Below are 20,122 nucleotides of genomic sequence, written 5' to 3'. Positions count from 1 at the left end.
GACACACCTGGTATACATGTAAATAAACTTATATAACGAGCAGATGTGTAAGAGGATCAGGTGCGAATGCAGCAGAAGGAAGAGAAGGATGAGGACAAAGACGGAACTCGAGTCATATTCAGGTGGGCTAATGGAGTTTGCTTTAAAAATCAAAGATAAAACAAATTTAACCAAGTTTGTATCCCAACTTGTGCGGTTTAATTTTTTTAAACTTATGAGAAGTTTTTAAATCTCTGAGTCAGATATTATTCGTGATGCATATGAGAATCATTTAGTTCTTGTAGTACAAGTGTCCCCTCCCTCTTCCTTAACAACAGTGAGATATTCATATACTACTAACAAATTACAATAACCAATCAACAAAAAAATCAATTCTTGAAAATATAATGCAACTGGATAACTAAAAAATCTACTCAGCAAGGGGTGGCAGCAGGAGAGACACATAAAAAGTATTACAGTTTGCAAGCTTTCAGAGCCCTTGTCTCCTCCTCCTGGTAGAAGGGTTGAAGGGGAACAAAGACGGGGTGAAAGAAAAGGACTGTCGAGGTTTAGGAAAAGTCACCCAAAAACACAGTCAGGCGAGACTTACTGGATGGGATGAGAAGGTTCGTCCCGTCTAATAAGTCTCTCTTGGCCCAGGGTCTAAGGCGATTTTCCAAACTCTACTCCTTTTTCTAAAGCTCCTTTTCCTTCCCCCCTCTTCCTTCCCCTTCTGCCACACTGCCACAAGAATGAACAAAGGGCTCTGAAAGCTTGCAAACTATTACCTTTTGTATGTGTGACCTTCTGGACTGCTTGTAAGTAGATTTTTTATCTACCCAATCATATTATATTTTCAAAAATTACAGTACTGAGCACTTAGTAACAGGTACCGAACAGAGTTTGGGGAAGAATATTACAGGCTCCAAGTGGGACATTAGAATCTTCTAGCCTTATGTATATACTGTGTTCCAAGATTTGCAGACATACTTAACAGCATCCATACGTCTATCATTCCGAACGAGCTCCACAAATTCTTGAATACGTAAATTAAACTCCATTGTAGATTTCAATTTACGGAGTTTGGAACGATTGTCATGGCACCAAGCAAGACATTTTCCAGTTTCACGGCGCGCAAGTGATCTTTCAACTTCACGGGATACCAAAAACACATCTGGAAAAGACCATTATACTGTAAGACTTTGAACAAGGCACTGTTATGAAAAGTTACAGATCAACTAATTAATTTAGATAATTATGCATGTCAGTTTCCAACAGATACACAAGGGGGAAAAAAGATCAAATTATAGAAATCAACAAAGACTGACAAATGTAAAGAATATTTACAGATATCTACAATCTGACGACAAAGAGCAAATGTACTAGATGAATATTCTCATAAAGGAAACACCATCAGATTTCACCCACAAATGTGTTTTTCATTAAAGTGTGATGAATGTTGAGCCCTAAAAGCCCATCTTCAATAACTTATCATTCTTATTTGTCAATAGTGCATAGTAGTAACCACTTGTCCTATTAAATACATATTACTCTGATGAACAAACTTAACTAAATTAAAACTTTAGTCAAATCAATTTTAGCAGTTGTACTAAAAGTCTTTGAACTAAATTTAAACAAGAGGCATGCACCAATGGAAAGAAACAAAGGGCAACTTAAAAGTTTTGTGCTGCTCTATGTGGTGCACTTTGATAACAAAATTGGTAGCCCACAGTTGAGGAAAGGCAGATAGGCAGGCCTCACTCCCCACCTGGCACGCATTTTAATTTGGAACAAATGCCCATTACTGTGAATTGGTACAATCTGTTAGAGGCTAAAAATGTATGATCTGAAGAAGAAAATACAATAGCATTTTGGACAATGTAATGTTATTAAATGAGTAGGCCTGAAGACAAAAGAAAGTATCTCACCAGACAATGACATCCTTGAGCCAAGGGCTACTGTAGTTGCAGAAAGAACTGCTCATTTGTTCAGTACACAGGGTCAGTGATACCAGACAACAGATGAATCTTAGGACTACAAGATTTAAGATTGAATGATAACTTATGAAGCAAAACTGAACTTTCATGTTAAACATGCTAGTACTGCCAAAGAAAATCTGAAAACTGATTCATAATATTCAAAAACTAGTTACTCTGTTAAGGCAATTGATTTCCACATGCAACAATGTCTGCCTACATCCCACTTGTCTGTATGAATCGCATATCTCATTCTACAAATGACAGCTGTGGACATTTAACTTCTGTGTACATAATGTAATCTGATAATGATGCAACAATGTTTATGCTGTTCAGGGAAAGTAGATGGAAAGGGTGGGGTGGGCGGGGGGATGCAGATGACAGTATTTAATGTCTTAGGCAGTATATTACAGCCTTGGTTCCTGATGTCACCTTATTGTGTATTCAAATTCCTCCTTTTTCCTTCTCTTTGGTTAGCTTTTGGATGTACTTAACACAGTCGGGAAGATTCAATGTTGTGGAACGTAAGTATCTAGTATCTGGTCATACGTATTTGCCCTGTGACCTTGATTTTGGATTAATTGAGAAAAAGAAAAGACAGATATCTTTCATTTATGTTCCAACCAATCAATGGAATTCATTTAAAAAGAATAAAGAAACATTTCAATGCTGTAAAAATGACATGTGACACATTATTATTGTAAAACCTCTTCTTGATAAGATACAAAGATGAACATTATGTGAATCTGAGCAGAATATTTTTTTTAAATAAGATTACATGCTTGAAAATTATAAAAGATCACCCTTTTAAGTTTTTCTTTAAATATACTTATGGTATAATTGAGAATTTTTATGCTGCGGATGCTGGAAAAATGCAAATACCAGGTGACATCTCCTCTCAAATATGACGGCTCATGACTTATAAAACCTGCCGAGCTAAAGGATTTACAGCACTTACTAAATGACCCCCCACCAATACACCATGAGTATTATAGGAACCTAAAGCCTGACGCATTCTCTGAGAATATTAATGACTATGCATTGTTCGATGACACTGATTATTGTTAGCAATGGTGTGTGTGTGTGTGTGTGTGTGTGTGTGTTTGTTTTCAGAATAAATTCATTTAAAATACATTAAGCCAGGAATGTAACATTAAGACTAAAAAAACACTTTTGACTATGGTTAATAGTGATCTGTGGTTGTTTGATAATGCACAGAACAAATCCTCACACAATACTGTTGTTCTTTGTCAATTGTTATTTTTCTTGTTATGCTGCAATATAAAGGATATGGCACATATGAAACATTAACTGGTCCATTCGGTATGTATTTCAGTTAAAAAATAAGAATAAAATAATTTGATACATTTTTTTCCAGCCTCATTTACAAAACCCTCTTTTTCTCCATTTCTAAATACTGTGGGTTGAACCATTTTTCTGCACGTCTTCAATTTTTCCTCAAAAATACATAGAGCATGTGGATAGTGTTCAAAGTCTGTGTTAATACCACAATCTTTCAATGAAGGCAATTTTAGTAAATTAACTGCATTTCCATTGTCTAACTGATTCTCTCAAAGTGACAGTTCCATTTCGAAAGCCGTATATGATTGATGAAACGTTTTTGTCGGCTGATTGTTATCCTGAAGTGAAATGTTCAACTCATTCAAATAGCTGGTTCTATCAGCAGGGAACACTAGGTCACTTTTCCACGAAGGCTTTATTAGTTCAGGTATAAACACGTTACTCATTTTCATAAAATATCTATCTCACCCATAACACAGGTCAGCTTTGAAATTCTAGATTCTAACTTTCTAATGTTTGTGTCATTTTTACAAAATGTTTCATTGACTTTGTCAATACTCTTGTGCATCAAGATGTATTGTGGCTTTTCAAACATTTGCAAGTGCCATGAACACCAAACAGTATTGTCAATTGTAAACTTTGTGCTTTTTATAAACTTTTGATGACAGTATTCTTGTTCAAAACCAATCCCTCGCTAATTTCTTTATACATTTATGTGAAAAATGGTATACTTTTGTGAATTTGCATACATTTGCAGAAGTACATTTTCAAGAACTGTTTTAAGTGTTTTGTAAAACCTATTTTGTAGTAAATTAGTGTGTTTGATTTAAAGTTACTGTAAATAACACATCATGTTACATTTGTTTTCCTCTTTTAACACGAGTCTATATTTTCTGCATTTATTGTAAATTATCACTACTGTTGTATTTGTTAGTGACCACAATATGAAAAAAATTTTAGAGAAACAGTAAACTGTGTGCTCAGTTTTTCTGTTGTAGTAGATACCTCTGTTTGGCTGTTAATCATTTCAGTTCTAAAAGGTTCCTGTCAATACTTTTAAGTAGATCAAACCCATTAATTAAAAAATAATCACACAAACTTAGTTTAAAGTTTGCTGTTCTGTAAAATATTGCACCAGGTCAAAGCAGCCCCGCTGTGTATGCTGTTCTCTGGCATGGGATGATTTAGTTGCTGTTCATAAGCAGCTCGAAACCATCCCTACTACTGTCAGGCAATTGGAAGCTGCTGCAAATGGGAGTGTTGGGAGGGCACTGGAAGGGCAAGAGACACCAAAGTTACCTGAAGTACTGCTTAGGTAGCTCAGATGGTAGAACATTTGCCCACGAAAGGCAAAGTTCCCGAGTTCGAGTCTTGGTCCAGCACACAGTTTTAATCTGCCAGGAAGTTTCATATCAGCGCACACTCCGCTGCAGAGTGAAAATCTCATTCTTGAAATATCTCATTCAGGACTATTCTCTCCTTTGGACACTGTCTCTTCTGCAAGAAATACAGGATCTATCACTACTCGTCCACTTGACTGTGAGTGGTGTGTCAATGGCAGGCCTAGGTGTCCTTTTACAGTAGAGTACCAAATCAGGTAGAACTCAGGATGTTACTCCCATCACCCCATCCAACAGGCCCAAGGTGCCGTCTTCCACTGAAACTGAAACTAAGCCAGTGAGACTCACTTCACCTGGTGGCAACTGTGCTGAGTACCATGCAAGGGGAGGCAAACACAAAAGGATAACGGGTCTGTTAATCCTTGGTAGTTCAAACATCCAGCGAATAATGCTGCCCCATAGGAAAATGGCAGTAAGGGATCAGAGGGACACCTTGTGCACTCAGTGTGTACACTGCTCAGCTAGAAAATTATGACCAACAATCATACTAATGATATAAAGCTGTCCAGGTGATAGCAGCATTACCTAATGAGGAATGACTGCTAATCGGCATACACACCGTGCGCGTAGTATCAGTGAGCTTACTGTCAGTGTGACGAATGGGGAAGGCGTGTGACTGAGGGCAGATTATGATGGTCCAGAGGCTGGCACAAGAATTTTGGAAACTACACAACTTGTCAGATATTGTATGAATGCTGTGATGAGTGTGGCAAAACCAAGGTGAAACCACATCCAGATATCATGGGGTTGAGTGGCCAGCCCTCATTACAGATGGTGGACATTTTAGGCTGGGCAGACTGGTGAAACAGGACACGCGGCAAACTGCTGTGGAACTAACATCAGACTTTAATGCTGGGCAAAGTATAAGTGTACCTGAGAAAACAGTGCACTGAACACTCCTGACAATGGGCTCTGCTGCCGACGACCCACGCATATGCCAACGTTAGCACCATGACATTATCAATTATGACTGAAATGGGCAGGTGACCATCAGCACTGGACATTGCGTTGATACACTGCAGAGTGTTGCATGGTCTGGTGAGAACTTGGATCCTCCTCCATCAAGCCAATAGGAGAGCGCGAATGAGTAGTCGTCCATAGGAATTGCTCCTTGACACTTTTATTGCGCGACGGATACAAGGTGGAGGCAGTTCCATTTTGCTTTGGGAGACATTCCTATAAGCATCCATGCATCCAGTGGGGTACTATGAGAGCCAAGGAGTATCGTGCACTGGTTGCAGACCACATACTCCCCTTCATGATGATCATTTTTGAACAAGATAATGCATCATGTCACAAGGTCAGGAGTGTGACGGAGTGCTCTGAGGAACACATTGGCAAGTTCCAATTGATTTGCTGGCCCCTCAATTCACCAGATCTGAACTCGATTAAACACATCTGGAATGTGACAATGTTGCATCAGAGATCATCGGCCCCCTCTCAAGAATTTATGTAAATTAAGTGACTTGTATGTGTAGATGCAGTGCCAACTCCCTCCAGCGACCTACCACGGCCTCATTGCTTCCACGTCACTACGCGTCATTACTGTTAACCGTGCCAAAGGTGGACATACCGGCTATTAAGTAGGTGGTTGTAACGTTCTGGCTGATCAGTGTATGCCTAGGAGCCTCACTCAACATGTTGAAGAGGGTATTCCGGCAGCCACTGAGAGAACACAGTGTAACCAACTGCACATGTTGGGATAAACAATGTATGTCGTCTGTGCTCCAAGGTCATACCTAGATAATCACAAAATGAATACGGGCAATGGGAAGAATATGACTTGACTCCAGTAACATTACACACATTTCTCTTAATGAATTTACATAAACTTATGTTAACAAATCCCCACAAGAATAAGTGCTGCTTTAGAACACTGTATTGGGCAATTCTTTGAACACACAATCATATTGTTAAAAAAGAAACTAGTAATGCAGTACTGACTTAAAAAAAAAGGCCTTGTGCATTTCATACTTTGTCAAACTGTTTTGAACACTGATCAGGAAATATCACATGATCCATTTATATTTGGCAAACACAGCAAATCTTCAAACCATATGAATTTTGTTTCCAGCAAATTAACATAACATCTACAAAATTAGACAAATAGTTAGTCTGATTACATATTTAATAGTTACCAATGTTTGTAAGATCTCTCAAATCTGATCTGTGAGCAAGACGTGTTGCAGCACCATAGTATCCTTTGCGCAAGAAATATTCTACAAGCATTCTGTCCAAACGACGCCTGCGCCACAGATTAACAGCACTTGGATTGTTGGATCCAGCATGCTCTCGCAAATGCTCCAACCGCCGTTTACACACACATGCAGCTTCCAATTCCTCTGATATGCTCTCTTCAGCCTATTGTGAGGAAAAAATACGATACATAAAAGAATTGAAAATGTCTCCACTATTACAGTGGAGGTGGTATTTGTTTAGGGAGGGAGGGTGTGAGATGGGGGAGTGGAGATATAGAAATTTATTCACATAATTCGTTCATTGCCATATGATACATTTTAAATGATGATACTTCATGATACTATCAACATTAGGCAGCCAACTTTGTTTCCTGTAAACTACGGCAGCCAAATAAATTCTAATTACATGTTTAGCGCTTGTTATTAAAAATATTTGAGTAACTGGCCACTCAGTGTAACAATAAATACTGCACTCATTCAAATTGGGCTGGAATTCTGAAAACATAAAATTTACGAACAGGTTTAGGGTCTATAGTCACTGCTTACAATTGATGGTAGGGTGCCTTAAAAGATAAGGTCACTTGCCTACATATAAAATAAAACATGTTAAAAACTGGAACACTACATATACAAACCACTGACATCACCATTTTGTTTTCAATCCCTTACAATCATTGTGCCACTGACTTATAACGTCTCTCAATAATGTACTATCTGTTTGATGGAGTAATCTATGATAACCTACATCGTCATCTTCGAAGGTTATTCAGCTGTCCTATTAGCTAGCTCATAATTCCCTCATGTATCATGTTACCAACCAGAATGTTACCTCTTTTTGCTGTTTCCACAAGAGGAAAAATGTTTTATGAATCAGGACAGTATGTATACGAAGACAGTAACTTGTTCTTGAAAGAACAGTTACTGTTGATGACCGTGCAGCTTTTCCCTGGAATAAATGATGACTAACTGACAACCTCAGCTGCCGACAGGTGTTGTTGATATACCTCGATGTGGACAGCTGAAAATGTGTGCCCCGACCGGGACTCGAACCCGGGATCTCCTGCTTACATGGCAGACGCTCTATCCATCTGAGCCACCGAGGACACAGATGAATAGTGCGACTGCAGGGACTTATCCCTTGCAGGCTTCCCTTGAGACTCACATTCCCAACTGTCCACAATTCTACATATGTATTGTACTGCTGTACATTTGCCCATCCACAATGTGTATAAGGTACAATACATATGTAGAATTGTGGACAGTTGGGAATGTGAGTCTCACGAGAAGCGTGCAAGGGATAAGTCCCTGCAGTTGCGCTATTCATCTGTGTCCTCGGTGGCTCAGATGGATAGAGCATCTGCCATGTAAGCAGGAGATCCCGGGTTCGAGTCCCGGTCGGGGCACACATTTTCAGCTGTCCACATCGAGGTATATCAACAACACCTGTCGGCAGCTGAGGTTGTCAGTTAGTCATCATTTATTCCAGGGAAAAGCTGCACGGTCATCAACAGTAACTGTTCTTTCGAGAACAAGTTACTGTCTTCGTATACATACTGTCCTGATTCATAAAACATTTTTCCTCTTGTGGAAACAGCAAAAAGAGGTAACATTCTGGTTGGTAACATGATACATGAGGGAATTATGAGCTAGCTAATAGGACAGCTGTTGTACCTTATACACATTGTGGATGGGCAAATGTACAGCAGTACAATACATATGTAGAATTGTGGACAGTTGGGAATGTGAGTCTCACGGGAAGCCTGCAAGGGATAAGTCCCTGCAGTCGCACTATTCATCTGTGTCCTCGGTGGCTCAGATGGATAGAGCGTCTGCCATGTAAGCAGTCGATCCCGGGTTCGAGTCCCGGTCGGGGCACACATTTTCAGCTGTCCACATCGAGGTATATCAACAACACCTGTCGGCAACTGAGGCTGTCAGTTAGTCATCAGCACAGTATGTCTTTCTTAAAGGGGAGGCATTATTAGAAGCAAAGTTAACATACATTGAACATCTCTTTTTCACAATACACTGATGAACCAAAACATTATGACCCCAGCTAATTGTGAAATTGAATGCTGCCTGGTGATGTTGCTTACACATGATTCAGTAACGGAAGTATGTAAGTGGCACAGAGATGAATGGGGAATCATTCTAGTGACAATACAGATTGGAAGTGGGGAGATCCACTAACATAAGCAACTTTGACAAAGGGCAGATATTTGTCGTCTGATTTCTGAGAAAGAGCAACTTAGAAAGGGAGAAGCTTGTTAGATGTGTGTGTGCTACTGTCTTCAGCATCTATGGGAAGTGGCAGAAGAACAGTGAAACAGCAATAAGGTGTTTGATGTCCACTGCCTCATTGCAGGTTGATGCGGTCAGGGGCTTGTCCGCTATGTAGAGCAGGCAGCAATCTGTCACAGATCTTATGATAGCATACAATTCTGGTTTTAGAGCGCACTGCTGAAGGTGCACTGTTGAGTGCGGAGTGTCACAGCATATGACTCCTGCATGTTCCCACATTGGCACAATGACAATGTTAATTATGATTATAACAGGTATGAGACCACTGAGATTGGCCCACGCATCAATGGAAATGTATAACTTTGTAAGATTAATCATGTTCTTGTTACACTGGGTCTATGGCAGTGTCTGGATACACTTTCAATCAGGGAACAGCTGCTCAAAATATGCACTGCACCACTGATAGGCCTGTAAGGCAGTATTATTCTCTGGGAGACTCACCTGGACTTCCATGGAACCTTGGCTAGTAACTGTAGTTGTCGACTATGTGAACATTATTATCCCTTCATGTTTAACAATTGTCTATATCACAAGGGCAGAATTGTGTTACAGTGGTTTGAGGAGCGTGATAATCTCACAATGATATCCAGCCCGTAATTTATAGGAATTTCACTGAATTTATCAGGTAGTGGTAATGGGTGGAACAGGTAACAACCTGGACAGGGATAGACCATACAACATAGGTGGTGACCTGAATAATACCAACGTGAGCATGATGGAATTGTTCCAGCAGCATGATTGGCCTCATCTTGCCAGCGCTATAAGGCGTGTCGATGCAGAGCTGGAGATGGTGCTGATGAGTGGTGGCTGGCTGCACTTTAGGGTGGTGCATGTGGGTATTATTGAGAGATAGGGATACACTAAGGCATGTCTGCACTGCAACAGGTTTGGGAAAGGGAGTTTGGTGGAGCTCATTACTGAGAGTATGGTGGGCCGGTGTGGGGCCACACATGGTCAAATACCTGATGTCACAGGTACAAGAACTAGGCCTTTTTTCAGGATAAAGCATGACAACAGGCTCCCCTCTATTGAAAGTATCTCAACTAGCTTAGCGACTTCAGCATCGCATACACTGGAAACAGAATTCTCGGAATTATTGACTAGTCATAAAAATACACAGTCTATTATAAATAATGTACATCAGCTTGAAGCTGAAATACAACCTTTGATCAGTACACTAGTGTGCATTACAAAGCACTGGTGTAAAGATGAACTGCAACATATAGCGTTATCATCGTGTGAATGTGCAAGTTGCTACTGTACGTCTACCTTCAGGATGGCGATCATGTAACCATATCAGTATTGGCACTTAGTTTAAAGCTGGGAGAAGATATGACATCAATTAGTGTAGATAAACATTTTGAATTGTTAGCCACTGACATAAGAAAGCTAGTTGCTCATAAAAAGCTAATCATTCTTTCAACAATTTAAATGAAGTCACTGCAGTACTGAACAAGGTCTCTGACCCCCAAACTAGCATTATAGTATGTGAAGACATGAATATTAACACAGGTGTTGAGTGTGAAATTAGTAATAACTTCCTACACATTCCGAGTACTTTTGACATGGCACAAATTGTAAACACTGCTACAATGGTTTCAGAAAGATCAGCCTCAACTTTAGACCTTTACTTACAGTTACTGACAGGGAAAATTGTAAAGTACTTGTAAGAGAGCTTGGCATTTCAGATCATTAATGTCATAGAATAAAGGTAAAGCTGGGATCAGTGAAACCTGCAAAACTGCAGGCCTACAAAGGATTTTATCAGATCACAAGATACATACTATTTTTATTTTTTTTAGGGCATTGGCACAAACCTAGGATAAAATATATATGGAAAGCAATGTAGCTAAGTTCTCTAAATTTTTTGCATTGTTTAATTTTTGAGGTGACATTTTTGAAGGTAGGCATTTCTACTGCCACAGCTAAGGATAATAGATGGATAACTGCAGTAATTAGAAAGTCCTCCCAGACTCTCAAATTTTTCAGTTCTTTGAAAAATTGCGGCACTAATCCACAGTTCCCTGAGTACTATCACAGGTATAAAAAAACATGCATGGGAAGGTATGTTTGTGGAAAAAAAGGCATTCAATAATGGATCATCATATAATGCAAACAATAAAAGCACAATGGTGTGTGTTGTTGTAAAACAAGAAACAAGTACAACAACATACAAATCAAAGATGGGATAGGATAATAGGAAGTACTCAGGAATTGGCAAATTTTGTAAATGATTATTTCTCTGGTATTGCAGAGAAGCTGCAGCAAAACCTTCCTAAAACACATGTAGTGCTCACAATGACTTACATAGCAAGCAAAAGGATGTTATTTCCCTCAACAGAGCTTGAAGTTAGGAATACAGTAGAACAATTAAAAAGTAACAACTCAGCAGGCATACATGAGGTTCCTGTCTGTTCCGAAGAAATGTATAGAAAGCATAGAGCCTCATAAACAAACATAATAAATGAATCCTTTAGTTGAGGTGTTTTCCCAGAGTACCTAAAGCATGCACAACTAGTGCTCTTACTAAAGAAAGCTAATGCAGAGAGCACTCAAAACTACAGGCCATTCTCAAAAATAATGGAAGCAATCATGAAAGAGAGAGACTGATAAGTTACGTGAAGAAATACAGCCTCTTTAAAGAAGCACAGTTTGGTTTCAGAAGTGAAAGAAATACAATATCAGTCATTTCAGAGTTCACAAAAGTGGTACTTGAAGCTCCTGATAGAGATGATTGTGTTACAGCCATTTTCTTTGGTTTGTCCCGGGCTTTTTTCAGTGTTGACCATAAAATACTATTGAGCAATCTTGAAACATTGGCTATAGGAGGAACAGTATTACTTGGAAAACAAAGTGCACACAATGCAGATTGTTCACATATCTGCTGATGATAAATTGCTATTAAGATAATTGTCTGACAAGAAATATATATAGACATAGATTTCTATCAGGGTACTGTACTGGGTACAATTCTGTTCTTAATATATACTTTCCACACACTGTAAGACCTGGAGAAAATGTTCTCTTTGTCGATGACAGCAACATCACAGTGACTGATACGACATCCAAATTCCTTTTAGGGAAAGCAAATGAACCCTCAAGGATGTTAACAATTGGGAAATAACACTGAACTCAAAGAAACTAATAGCATGGACTTCAGCATACAGAGAGGAAGCAACTCTGCCACTTTAAGCATTGATGATAAGATTGTGTACAAGACACAAAGTTTTTAAGGATGAACATTGATTTTCAGCACTTTACTGGGAATCAAAGGCAAAAAAAAAAAAAAACAAAACATATACTGTTTTAACACTTAAAGTGCTGATCTTATACGTAGCTGCCATTACATGTGGGCTGGCTAAAATACTGTATGGTTTTTTGGAAGTTAGAACTCGTGTGTACAAATATGTAGTTCCTAACAGAAACACACAACATACAATAATCAAGTAAAATTTAACATTCATGGTGGAGTACAGTATAATGCAAATAGAAACTTGGAGAGATACATAGTCCAACATTATCCTCTGGGGAATCATATGCTCAGACTGATTTCCTGATTTACCAGCAGGAAAATCCTTAATAACAAACAATCTGCAAAAATAATATCATACATGTGTACAGACCCCATCATCAAATATTTAGTTCTCATCATCTGCAGACTCATCAAAGACTTTGTAAATCATTTGCTCCAGACATTTCACCTCTTCACTGCACATTTTGAACACAAAATCACCACAAAACATACAAAACAGAGAAAACTTGAACACCAGCTAACGCCTACGGAACAAGAGAGGTAACAAAACTTTCAAAAATGATAAATTTTTCCAGTGATACCATTACTACCACCTAGAAAAAACTATGAAGCCTGGAGACCTGGCAGACGTTTGTGGGAGTCATAAATATACGTTTGACGCCACAGTAAATCATCGTAACTGGTGTGACGTAAAATTATGCCCGTCACACTTTCCCATTTCACGCAAATGGCGTAATATTATGTCAGCTGCACGCTAAGTATTAAACTTCAGAAAAGGGCCGTAAGAGAACTAACTAAGTAGTAGTTGGGTTCATTGTAAAGAGATATTTAAAAAATTGGGCAACCTTACTGCACCATGTGAGTACATATATGAATCTGTGGTGCACATCAGCGAAAATATTAATAAATACTGCACTAATAGTTCTATATTGGTCTGGTAAACCAACATACAACCAGGAGAGTGGCATGCTGACCACATGCCCCTCCGTATCCACATCCAATGACACCTGTGGGCCAAGGATGACACAGCTGCCAGTTGGTACCATTAGGCTTTTATGGCCTGTTTGGGCAGAATTTTTTTTCCTTACACAATCATGGAACAAGAGCCAGTTTGGAGTTACATTTACCAGCAAAAACAAACAAAATAAACACAAAACAGCATTTTACTTCAAGGGATAAAAGTTTGTAATAATTACTGAAGGAAGTAAAAAAGATTACTAAAACATATTTGTTTCGAAAAGCAGCTAAAGCAGTCTTCACAAGCAATGCATATTATACAATTACAGGATGCATAATGCATGATAAACAGTTGGCTAATTTTTTCAGGTGGACAGCAACACAGTTGCATATGGAGTGCGGAAATGAGTCAGTGGGTGTCCTCAGTACCTGGGCAGTGAAGAAGTGAACTACATTTTGTATTGCAAGTTATATGAAATAATAGGTGTGTTAAATGAAAAAACATATTAATTACATGATTACCAAACGAGGCAGTGCATCCATTAGGACACTGGCCCCATATTAGGGAGGATGGAGCTAATCTGTTCACTTATCCTGGATCACTAATGCAAATGCTGGTATGGTTGCTTAATCAGGACCATGACATATGTTCTATCTCCGTAAGCTATCTGTCCTATCCTCTTAAAGCATGTTATGTATTCTGTGTGTTATACTTTGGCCCATTGATTGGCACTGCATTACCTTGACAAATCCTATACCATTGTGAGATGATCCTTGGCTGAATAAATAAATAAAATAGAAATTAAATGATGGGTGCAGACGTCTGGTGTCACATGCCTGTGGAAACTGACAAAGGACTCGTAGAATCCATGCCCCACAGAGTAGCTGGTGTATTGAGTTCCAGTGGACCAGCAAGCTATTAAGTGGGGGGTCATAATATTTTGGCACGTGACATCTGTAGCTCTATGGTACTGTTCAGAGGTGACAGGCAGTTGACATTTATGAAACTGCTACAAAATGCAAAAACACTTGCTGATTATCAGCACCCAGTGTCAAGACTCGCAAAGGATCCCAAGGTACTAGTAAACATAATGTAATTTGCATAAACAGGCATAAAAATAAAGTTACACATATTGAAAATTTAATATCTTTTGACCTGGTCACTGGAATTAGCCACCACCATCAAGTATCTAGGCACAACCGTCTGCCGTATTTTAATGGGGAATGATAATATAAATTTAGTTACAGGGAAAGCAAATGCCAGACACAGATAGATTGGAAGGATTCTTATGAAGTGTAATTCATACTGTACAGCATTTACGGTCTGTTGTGAACAAAGTGTCTTGTCAGCAGCAGAAGGTCGAGGATATAGTCATTACATAGTAAAAATGTTTTTGTTACTAGAACATTCCACATCAAAGAAACCAATATTAAAAAGTGTCCTCATACGACCATCTACAAATCTAAAGAAATTTGGTGTGAAGGTTCTATATGGTCTTTAATGGTTATAAACCCAATTTCAGTCCAGTAACTTCAGTGGTTGAATTTTCAGGGCTTTTAAACAGAGGCTACTCATTTTCGCACCACATACAGAGGTGCAAATGCTAGGCTTTTTTAAAAGTTCTAGCAAGCATTTGGTCATTTGCTTTAATAGACATAGACGACGTTTTATGCTGAATCACTCTGTGGCAAAAATTTGGGATTTAGCCACACCTAAATACAGATACAAGCCTCTAAAGTGGCTAAAAAACTTGGCGTGCTATTCTGAGAGCTGAGGTTTGACCGACCCCTGCTACTTTTCATACAATCTAATCACACCAAAGTTTCCTACCTATGACGTCTATATATGGATCAAATTTAATTAACATTGGATGCCTAGATGTAAAGATACGCATGTGTAAAGTTGGCCAAAATTTTTTAAATGCAAATTTTGGGGTATTTTAGGGGGACAATATCTGAACTGTGTCTTGAACATGCTTCTTACCATGCTTTAAAGTCCAAAAGCCATATCGTTTAATTTCTGGATCTTGCATATTGATGGGTAAGAATAGCTATCAAAAGTAGGGAAAATGGATTATCGATAAATACAAAAAATTAATAAAATCTGAAGTTGTTAAATCAAAAAATGTATAATTGTAGTGTCTCTTAACAGTACAAGATTACCCTGAAGCTTACGAAATGTAGCTATATATAAGAAGTGTTTTTACATTATTTTACAGTACAGAATAGAAATATAATAAAACCTCAGAAAATGCTCTTAAGATCTAGAAAATCACTGCAATGCTATGTTGCTTTAGAACATTTTAACCCTACAATGCATGGTACTGCATATACACATTGTCACTCAGTTTCCATCGGCATTATAAAATAGCAATATTTTTTAAGGCTGTATCTTCGCAGCTGTGATACATTGGTGAATCACCACTTTCAATTGTTGCTTTCATTATTGGCAATATTCACAGTGTCAGTCTTCCATGCACTGTAATCTTTGGTGTTGACATTGTACAATCATAGTGTTGAGTACTGAGTGTGAGTAACCAACAGTCATTGTTGTAGCTGAAGATAAACACTAAAACATTATGTTTCGATGGCCTAATTTGTATATTTTATATACAAACAAGACGGAATCTTCTATGCTTCAAACCCAGATGTTCATCAGCTTTCTAAATTGCTTGTAATAGGTTACGAGGGCTACGCCGAAAGTTTTTAGCAGCCCGTAAACCGTAAGGCGGAGCACAATGGGGTTGTTTTCATTTGAAATAGCGATGTTTTTCAACCTTGGGACGTTCGCGCGCAGCCCGTGGCTAGCGGTGATCCCCCCACAGCGCGGTAAGAAAGCACAGGCAGTGCTGAGTCAGAGACGGAGCAAGATCGAGTTGTCGCGCTGCAACATTCGCGCCACGATTTTTTACGATTATAAAACGGGTTTTTAAGTGCCAAAGAATGCCATTCTTCTTTGCTGCATGTTTTTGGTGAAGCTTCCCCTTCTAGGGCTGCAGTTGGAAATTGGTTTCACGAGATTTCGAGGGGTCGGCAGTCAATTGAAGATGAACATCGTCTCTGTTGGCCAGCAACAGCTGTGACTCCTGAAAACATTGATGCTGTAAGGAAAATGATCAAAGAAGATCCACATCTTACATTTTGCGACACTGGAGGGACCCTAAATACTGAATCTACAGCAGCACAGACCATCGTTCATAATCATTTAGGCCTTACTAAGAGATGTGCCCGTTGGGTGCCACATTCCCTGTCAGACTGGTGTAGTTTCATGCTTGAAAACTTCAATGGAGGGAAGTCCCAAGACACCTACAATATCGTCACAGGTGATGAAACATGGGTCTACCATTATGACCCTCAAACGAAGAGACAGTCTTCTGTGTGGTGCTTTCCAGGGGAGGAACCACTCACAAAAAATGATGGTGGCTACTTTTTTTACAAAGATCGGGCATCTCACCTCTGTGACCTTTGACACACGTCGTACAGTCAATGTTGAATGGTACGTGAACGACTGTCTTCCAAAAGTCATTACCACATGGAAGTCACAGCGTCCAAAGTCCAAGAGTAGGCACCTTCTGCTGCACCACGACAATGCATCTGTGCATAGGGCTGCCAGAACGATGGACTTTCTGGAGAAGGAAAAGGTGCGAATGTTACCCCATCCCCCCTATTCACCTGACCTGGCCCCCTGTGACTTCTTTCTGTTCCCTAAGACTAGGGAAAAAATTCGAGGGTAGCAGTTTTCATCAGATGAAGAGGCCATTGCAGCATACGAGAGTGCACAAAGTGACATCCCAAAAGAAGCTTGGACTGACACATTTTCTAAGTAGTTTCAGAGAATGGGAAAATGTATACATGCCAATGGAGAGTATTTTGAAAAGTTGTAAACGATTTTTTTGCAAATAATTTTTTTTTCACTCATTCCGCTAAAAACTTTCGGCATAGCCCTCGTAATAAACTATTGTATGAAATGAACCAAGAGACCCTTGCACCTGGCTACTTTGGTGGATCAAATGGAGCTGATTGTCGTAAGTCATTACCATTCTATAATGACAAAAGTCAACTACATTCAGTTAAGGAAATGTCACCAATGAATGAGGAGCTTCTGCAGTGTATGTCTGGGCTTGATTTTACTGAAAATGTCCAAATTTGTTCATACCATAATGCCTTGTTGATGACAAAATTTCTGTTCTTGCATAAGGCTTGCTGCAATCCATTTGGTAAAGGAAAACACGTAAACAAGAAGGTTTTAACAGCAGTAACCATGGCAATGTCTGATGGGTTGAAGTTACTGACTAACAAAGTTTTTAAACCTGGTCAGAAAATTTGTACCAAATGTAGACACGAAGTGGCCAAAAACGAATCACCCCACCACAATAAGCAAGAATTACCATCTCCTGAAGACATGGATGTTGTTGATGCTTGCTTTACTGCTAATCCTTATTTATCATCATGTGGAGAGTCACCATTCAAGCTTCATTGAATCAGCAAAAGGGATTCATGGGATACGTTAAGTGCAAAGTACTGAAAGCCCAAGGCAGCATTAATAAGGTAATTTCCACAGCTGCTGGCGTGAGCCACATAGCTATTGCTCAAATGCAAACAGAAGAGTGCCAGAAATGTAAAGATAGGGACATCTTAATTGAAGAACATAAGTTTCAGGCTTCAAGAAATTGCAGTAAGTTTAAATTTTGACCCTGGCCCCAAATAGCTGGACTATAGAAAAAATGGCTAAGGAATTTGCTGTATCGACTAAAATGGTGAAGAAGTTTAGAAAACTAGAATGGAAGATGGAATTTTGGCAACACCCACAAACCGAAACGGGAAAATGCTCAATGATTAAGTAAAACAAAATGTCCTCACTTGTTTTGGAGATAAGTTTTCTTGTTTATGCCCAGGCTTAAGAGGACTGTGTTGCAGTAAGAATAAATGGGAAACAGATTCAAAAGCAGAAACACCTGCTCCTGTTTAATCTGAATGAAACATTCATTATTTATTGCAAACAACATGGAAATCAACTGAGATTCTCAAAACTGTGTGAGCTTAGATGGAAATAGTGTACTGCAGTTGGTGCTTCAGGTTCACATTGTGTGTGTGTGTGTGTGTGTGTGTGTGTGTGTGGGCGCGTGCACGCAAAAAATGGTTCAAATGGCTCTGAGCACTATGGGATTTAACATCTGAGGTCATCAGTTCCCTAGAACTTACAACTAGTTAAACCTAACTAACCTAAGGACATCACACACATCCATGCCTGAGGCAGGATTCAAACCTGTGACCGTAGCGGTCACGCGGTTCCAGACTGAAGCACCTAGAACCACTTGGCCACATCAACCGGCTGTGTGTGTGTGTGTGTGTGTGTGTGTGTGTGTGTGTGTGTGTGTGTGTGTGTGCGCGCGCGCTGTTCATCAAAATGTCAAAATGTTTGCTTCAGAAACATCCTTCCAAGGCAAGTACAAGGTTCTGGGGAAAAACTGTATGCAGTTTGGAATCAAAAGACTTTGCTGCAACAATGTGAGGAATGTCCAGAAAAAATACAACTAGATGCTTTTTTTTGAAGATGCTTTTAAAGACAATGACCCTGAAGAAACAATTTAATACAAGAAATGGGTCCATGCTGACAGACATTGGAGATGTGTCAGAGCACTGTTGAAGATTTCATGGAGGCACTGATTTCGAAAATTACTGGTTTAAGACGCCATCACTTTGTAACAAAACACTAAAGTTTATACCTTAAGCAGCTGAAACGAAATATTGCTGAAAATGAATTAATAATATTGATGGATTTTGCTAATAATTATTCATTTGTTGTTCAATATGCCATGCAAGGATTTCATTAGGAGCATAGTCAGGCCACATTACATCCATTTGTCATCTATTTTGGTGGCAAAGAATGTCAGACTATTAGCATTTGTATGATAAGCAACTGTCTCTGTCATGATAACCATTGCTGTCCATGCCTTTCAAATGAAGCCACTAGCATATTTAAAGACAAAGATTGCAAACATTAAGAACAGTTATTTCTTTAGTGATGGTTCAACTGTCTAGTATAAGAATTTCAGAAATTTCATCAATTTATGTCTGCATGTAAAGGATTTTGGTACCACTGCTGAATAACATTTTTTTTGGAGCAAGCCATGGTAAATCGCCTTGTGCTGACATTGGGGGAGCAGCAAAAAGACTAGCAGCCCGTGCTAGTTTGCAGGGGTCCCAAATATTGACTCATTGACTCCATACGATTTGTTCAAATTCTGTGATGGTAGTACTCCAGGCATAAAGTTTTTTTTTATGTACCAAAAGAATATTTTGAGAAACAAGATTTGACATGAGACATACAATATCTGGATCAAAGAAAATCATCAGTTTTAGCCAATTAATTGTAATCAGCTCTGAGTAAGCAGAGTTTCCAATGAAGCTACAGCATTCATAGTTAATGCCTTTGAAGCAGATAATGAAATTCCAGCAATCTCAATTGCACGTTAACAACCAGGACAGTATGTTGCACATGGGTTGGAAAAGTGTGTGAAGTTTCACACGAACAACAAGATGTCCTCATCAGCTTTACGCACCCACATGGTTCTGCATGTTCCTTCCACTGGCCAACTGCTAAAGACACCTGCTGGATTCCTGAGCAGCATACTGCCATGACTTTAGAAGCACATTCAACATCATCAGGAAGACAATACAGTTTTCTTCAATCTGTCCTTGACAAAATTCTACAACTAGTTAATCAAAAATGGAAATGACTAGTCTTTCTGTTTT

General features: G+C 39.1%; 1 protein-coding gene and 2 non-coding genes across 3 annotated transcripts in view; 1 reads left to right on the top strand and 2 right to left on the bottom strand.

Annotated features, from left to right (window-relative positions):
• The window catches only part of LOC124605406 (E3 ubiquitin-protein transferase MAEA), a 52,401-nt gene that overhangs the window by 26,481 nt on the left and 5,798 nt on the right, over positions 1-20,122 (bottom strand). Inside the window, exons 3-4 of the mRNA XM_047137054.1 lie at positions 6,796-7,018; positions 970-1,153 (exon numbers count right to left, since the gene is read on the bottom strand). Of these exons, the coding sequence (XP_046993010.1) occupies positions 970-1,153; positions 6,796-7,018 (407 nt within the window). The remainder of the gene's footprint in view (positions 1-969; positions 1,154-6,795; positions 7,019-20,122) is intronic.
• Trnat-ugu lies at positions 7,885-7,958 on the bottom strand. Its single transcript has one exon. It is a non-coding gene; the product is annotated as a tRNA-Thr (tRNA).
• Positions 8,185-8,258, top strand: Trnat-ugu. The gene has a single exon. It is a non-coding gene; the product is annotated as a tRNA-Thr (tRNA).

The sequence above is a fragment of the Schistocerca americana genome, chromosome 3, assembly GCF_021461395.2.
Source record: "Schistocerca americana isolate TAMUIC-IGC-003095 chromosome 3, iqSchAmer2.1, whole genome shotgun sequence".
Lineage (NCBI taxonomy): Eukaryota > Metazoa > Arthropoda > Insecta > Orthoptera > Acrididae > Schistocerca > Schistocerca americana.
This window is presented reverse-complemented; position numbering and strand designations above follow the sequence as displayed.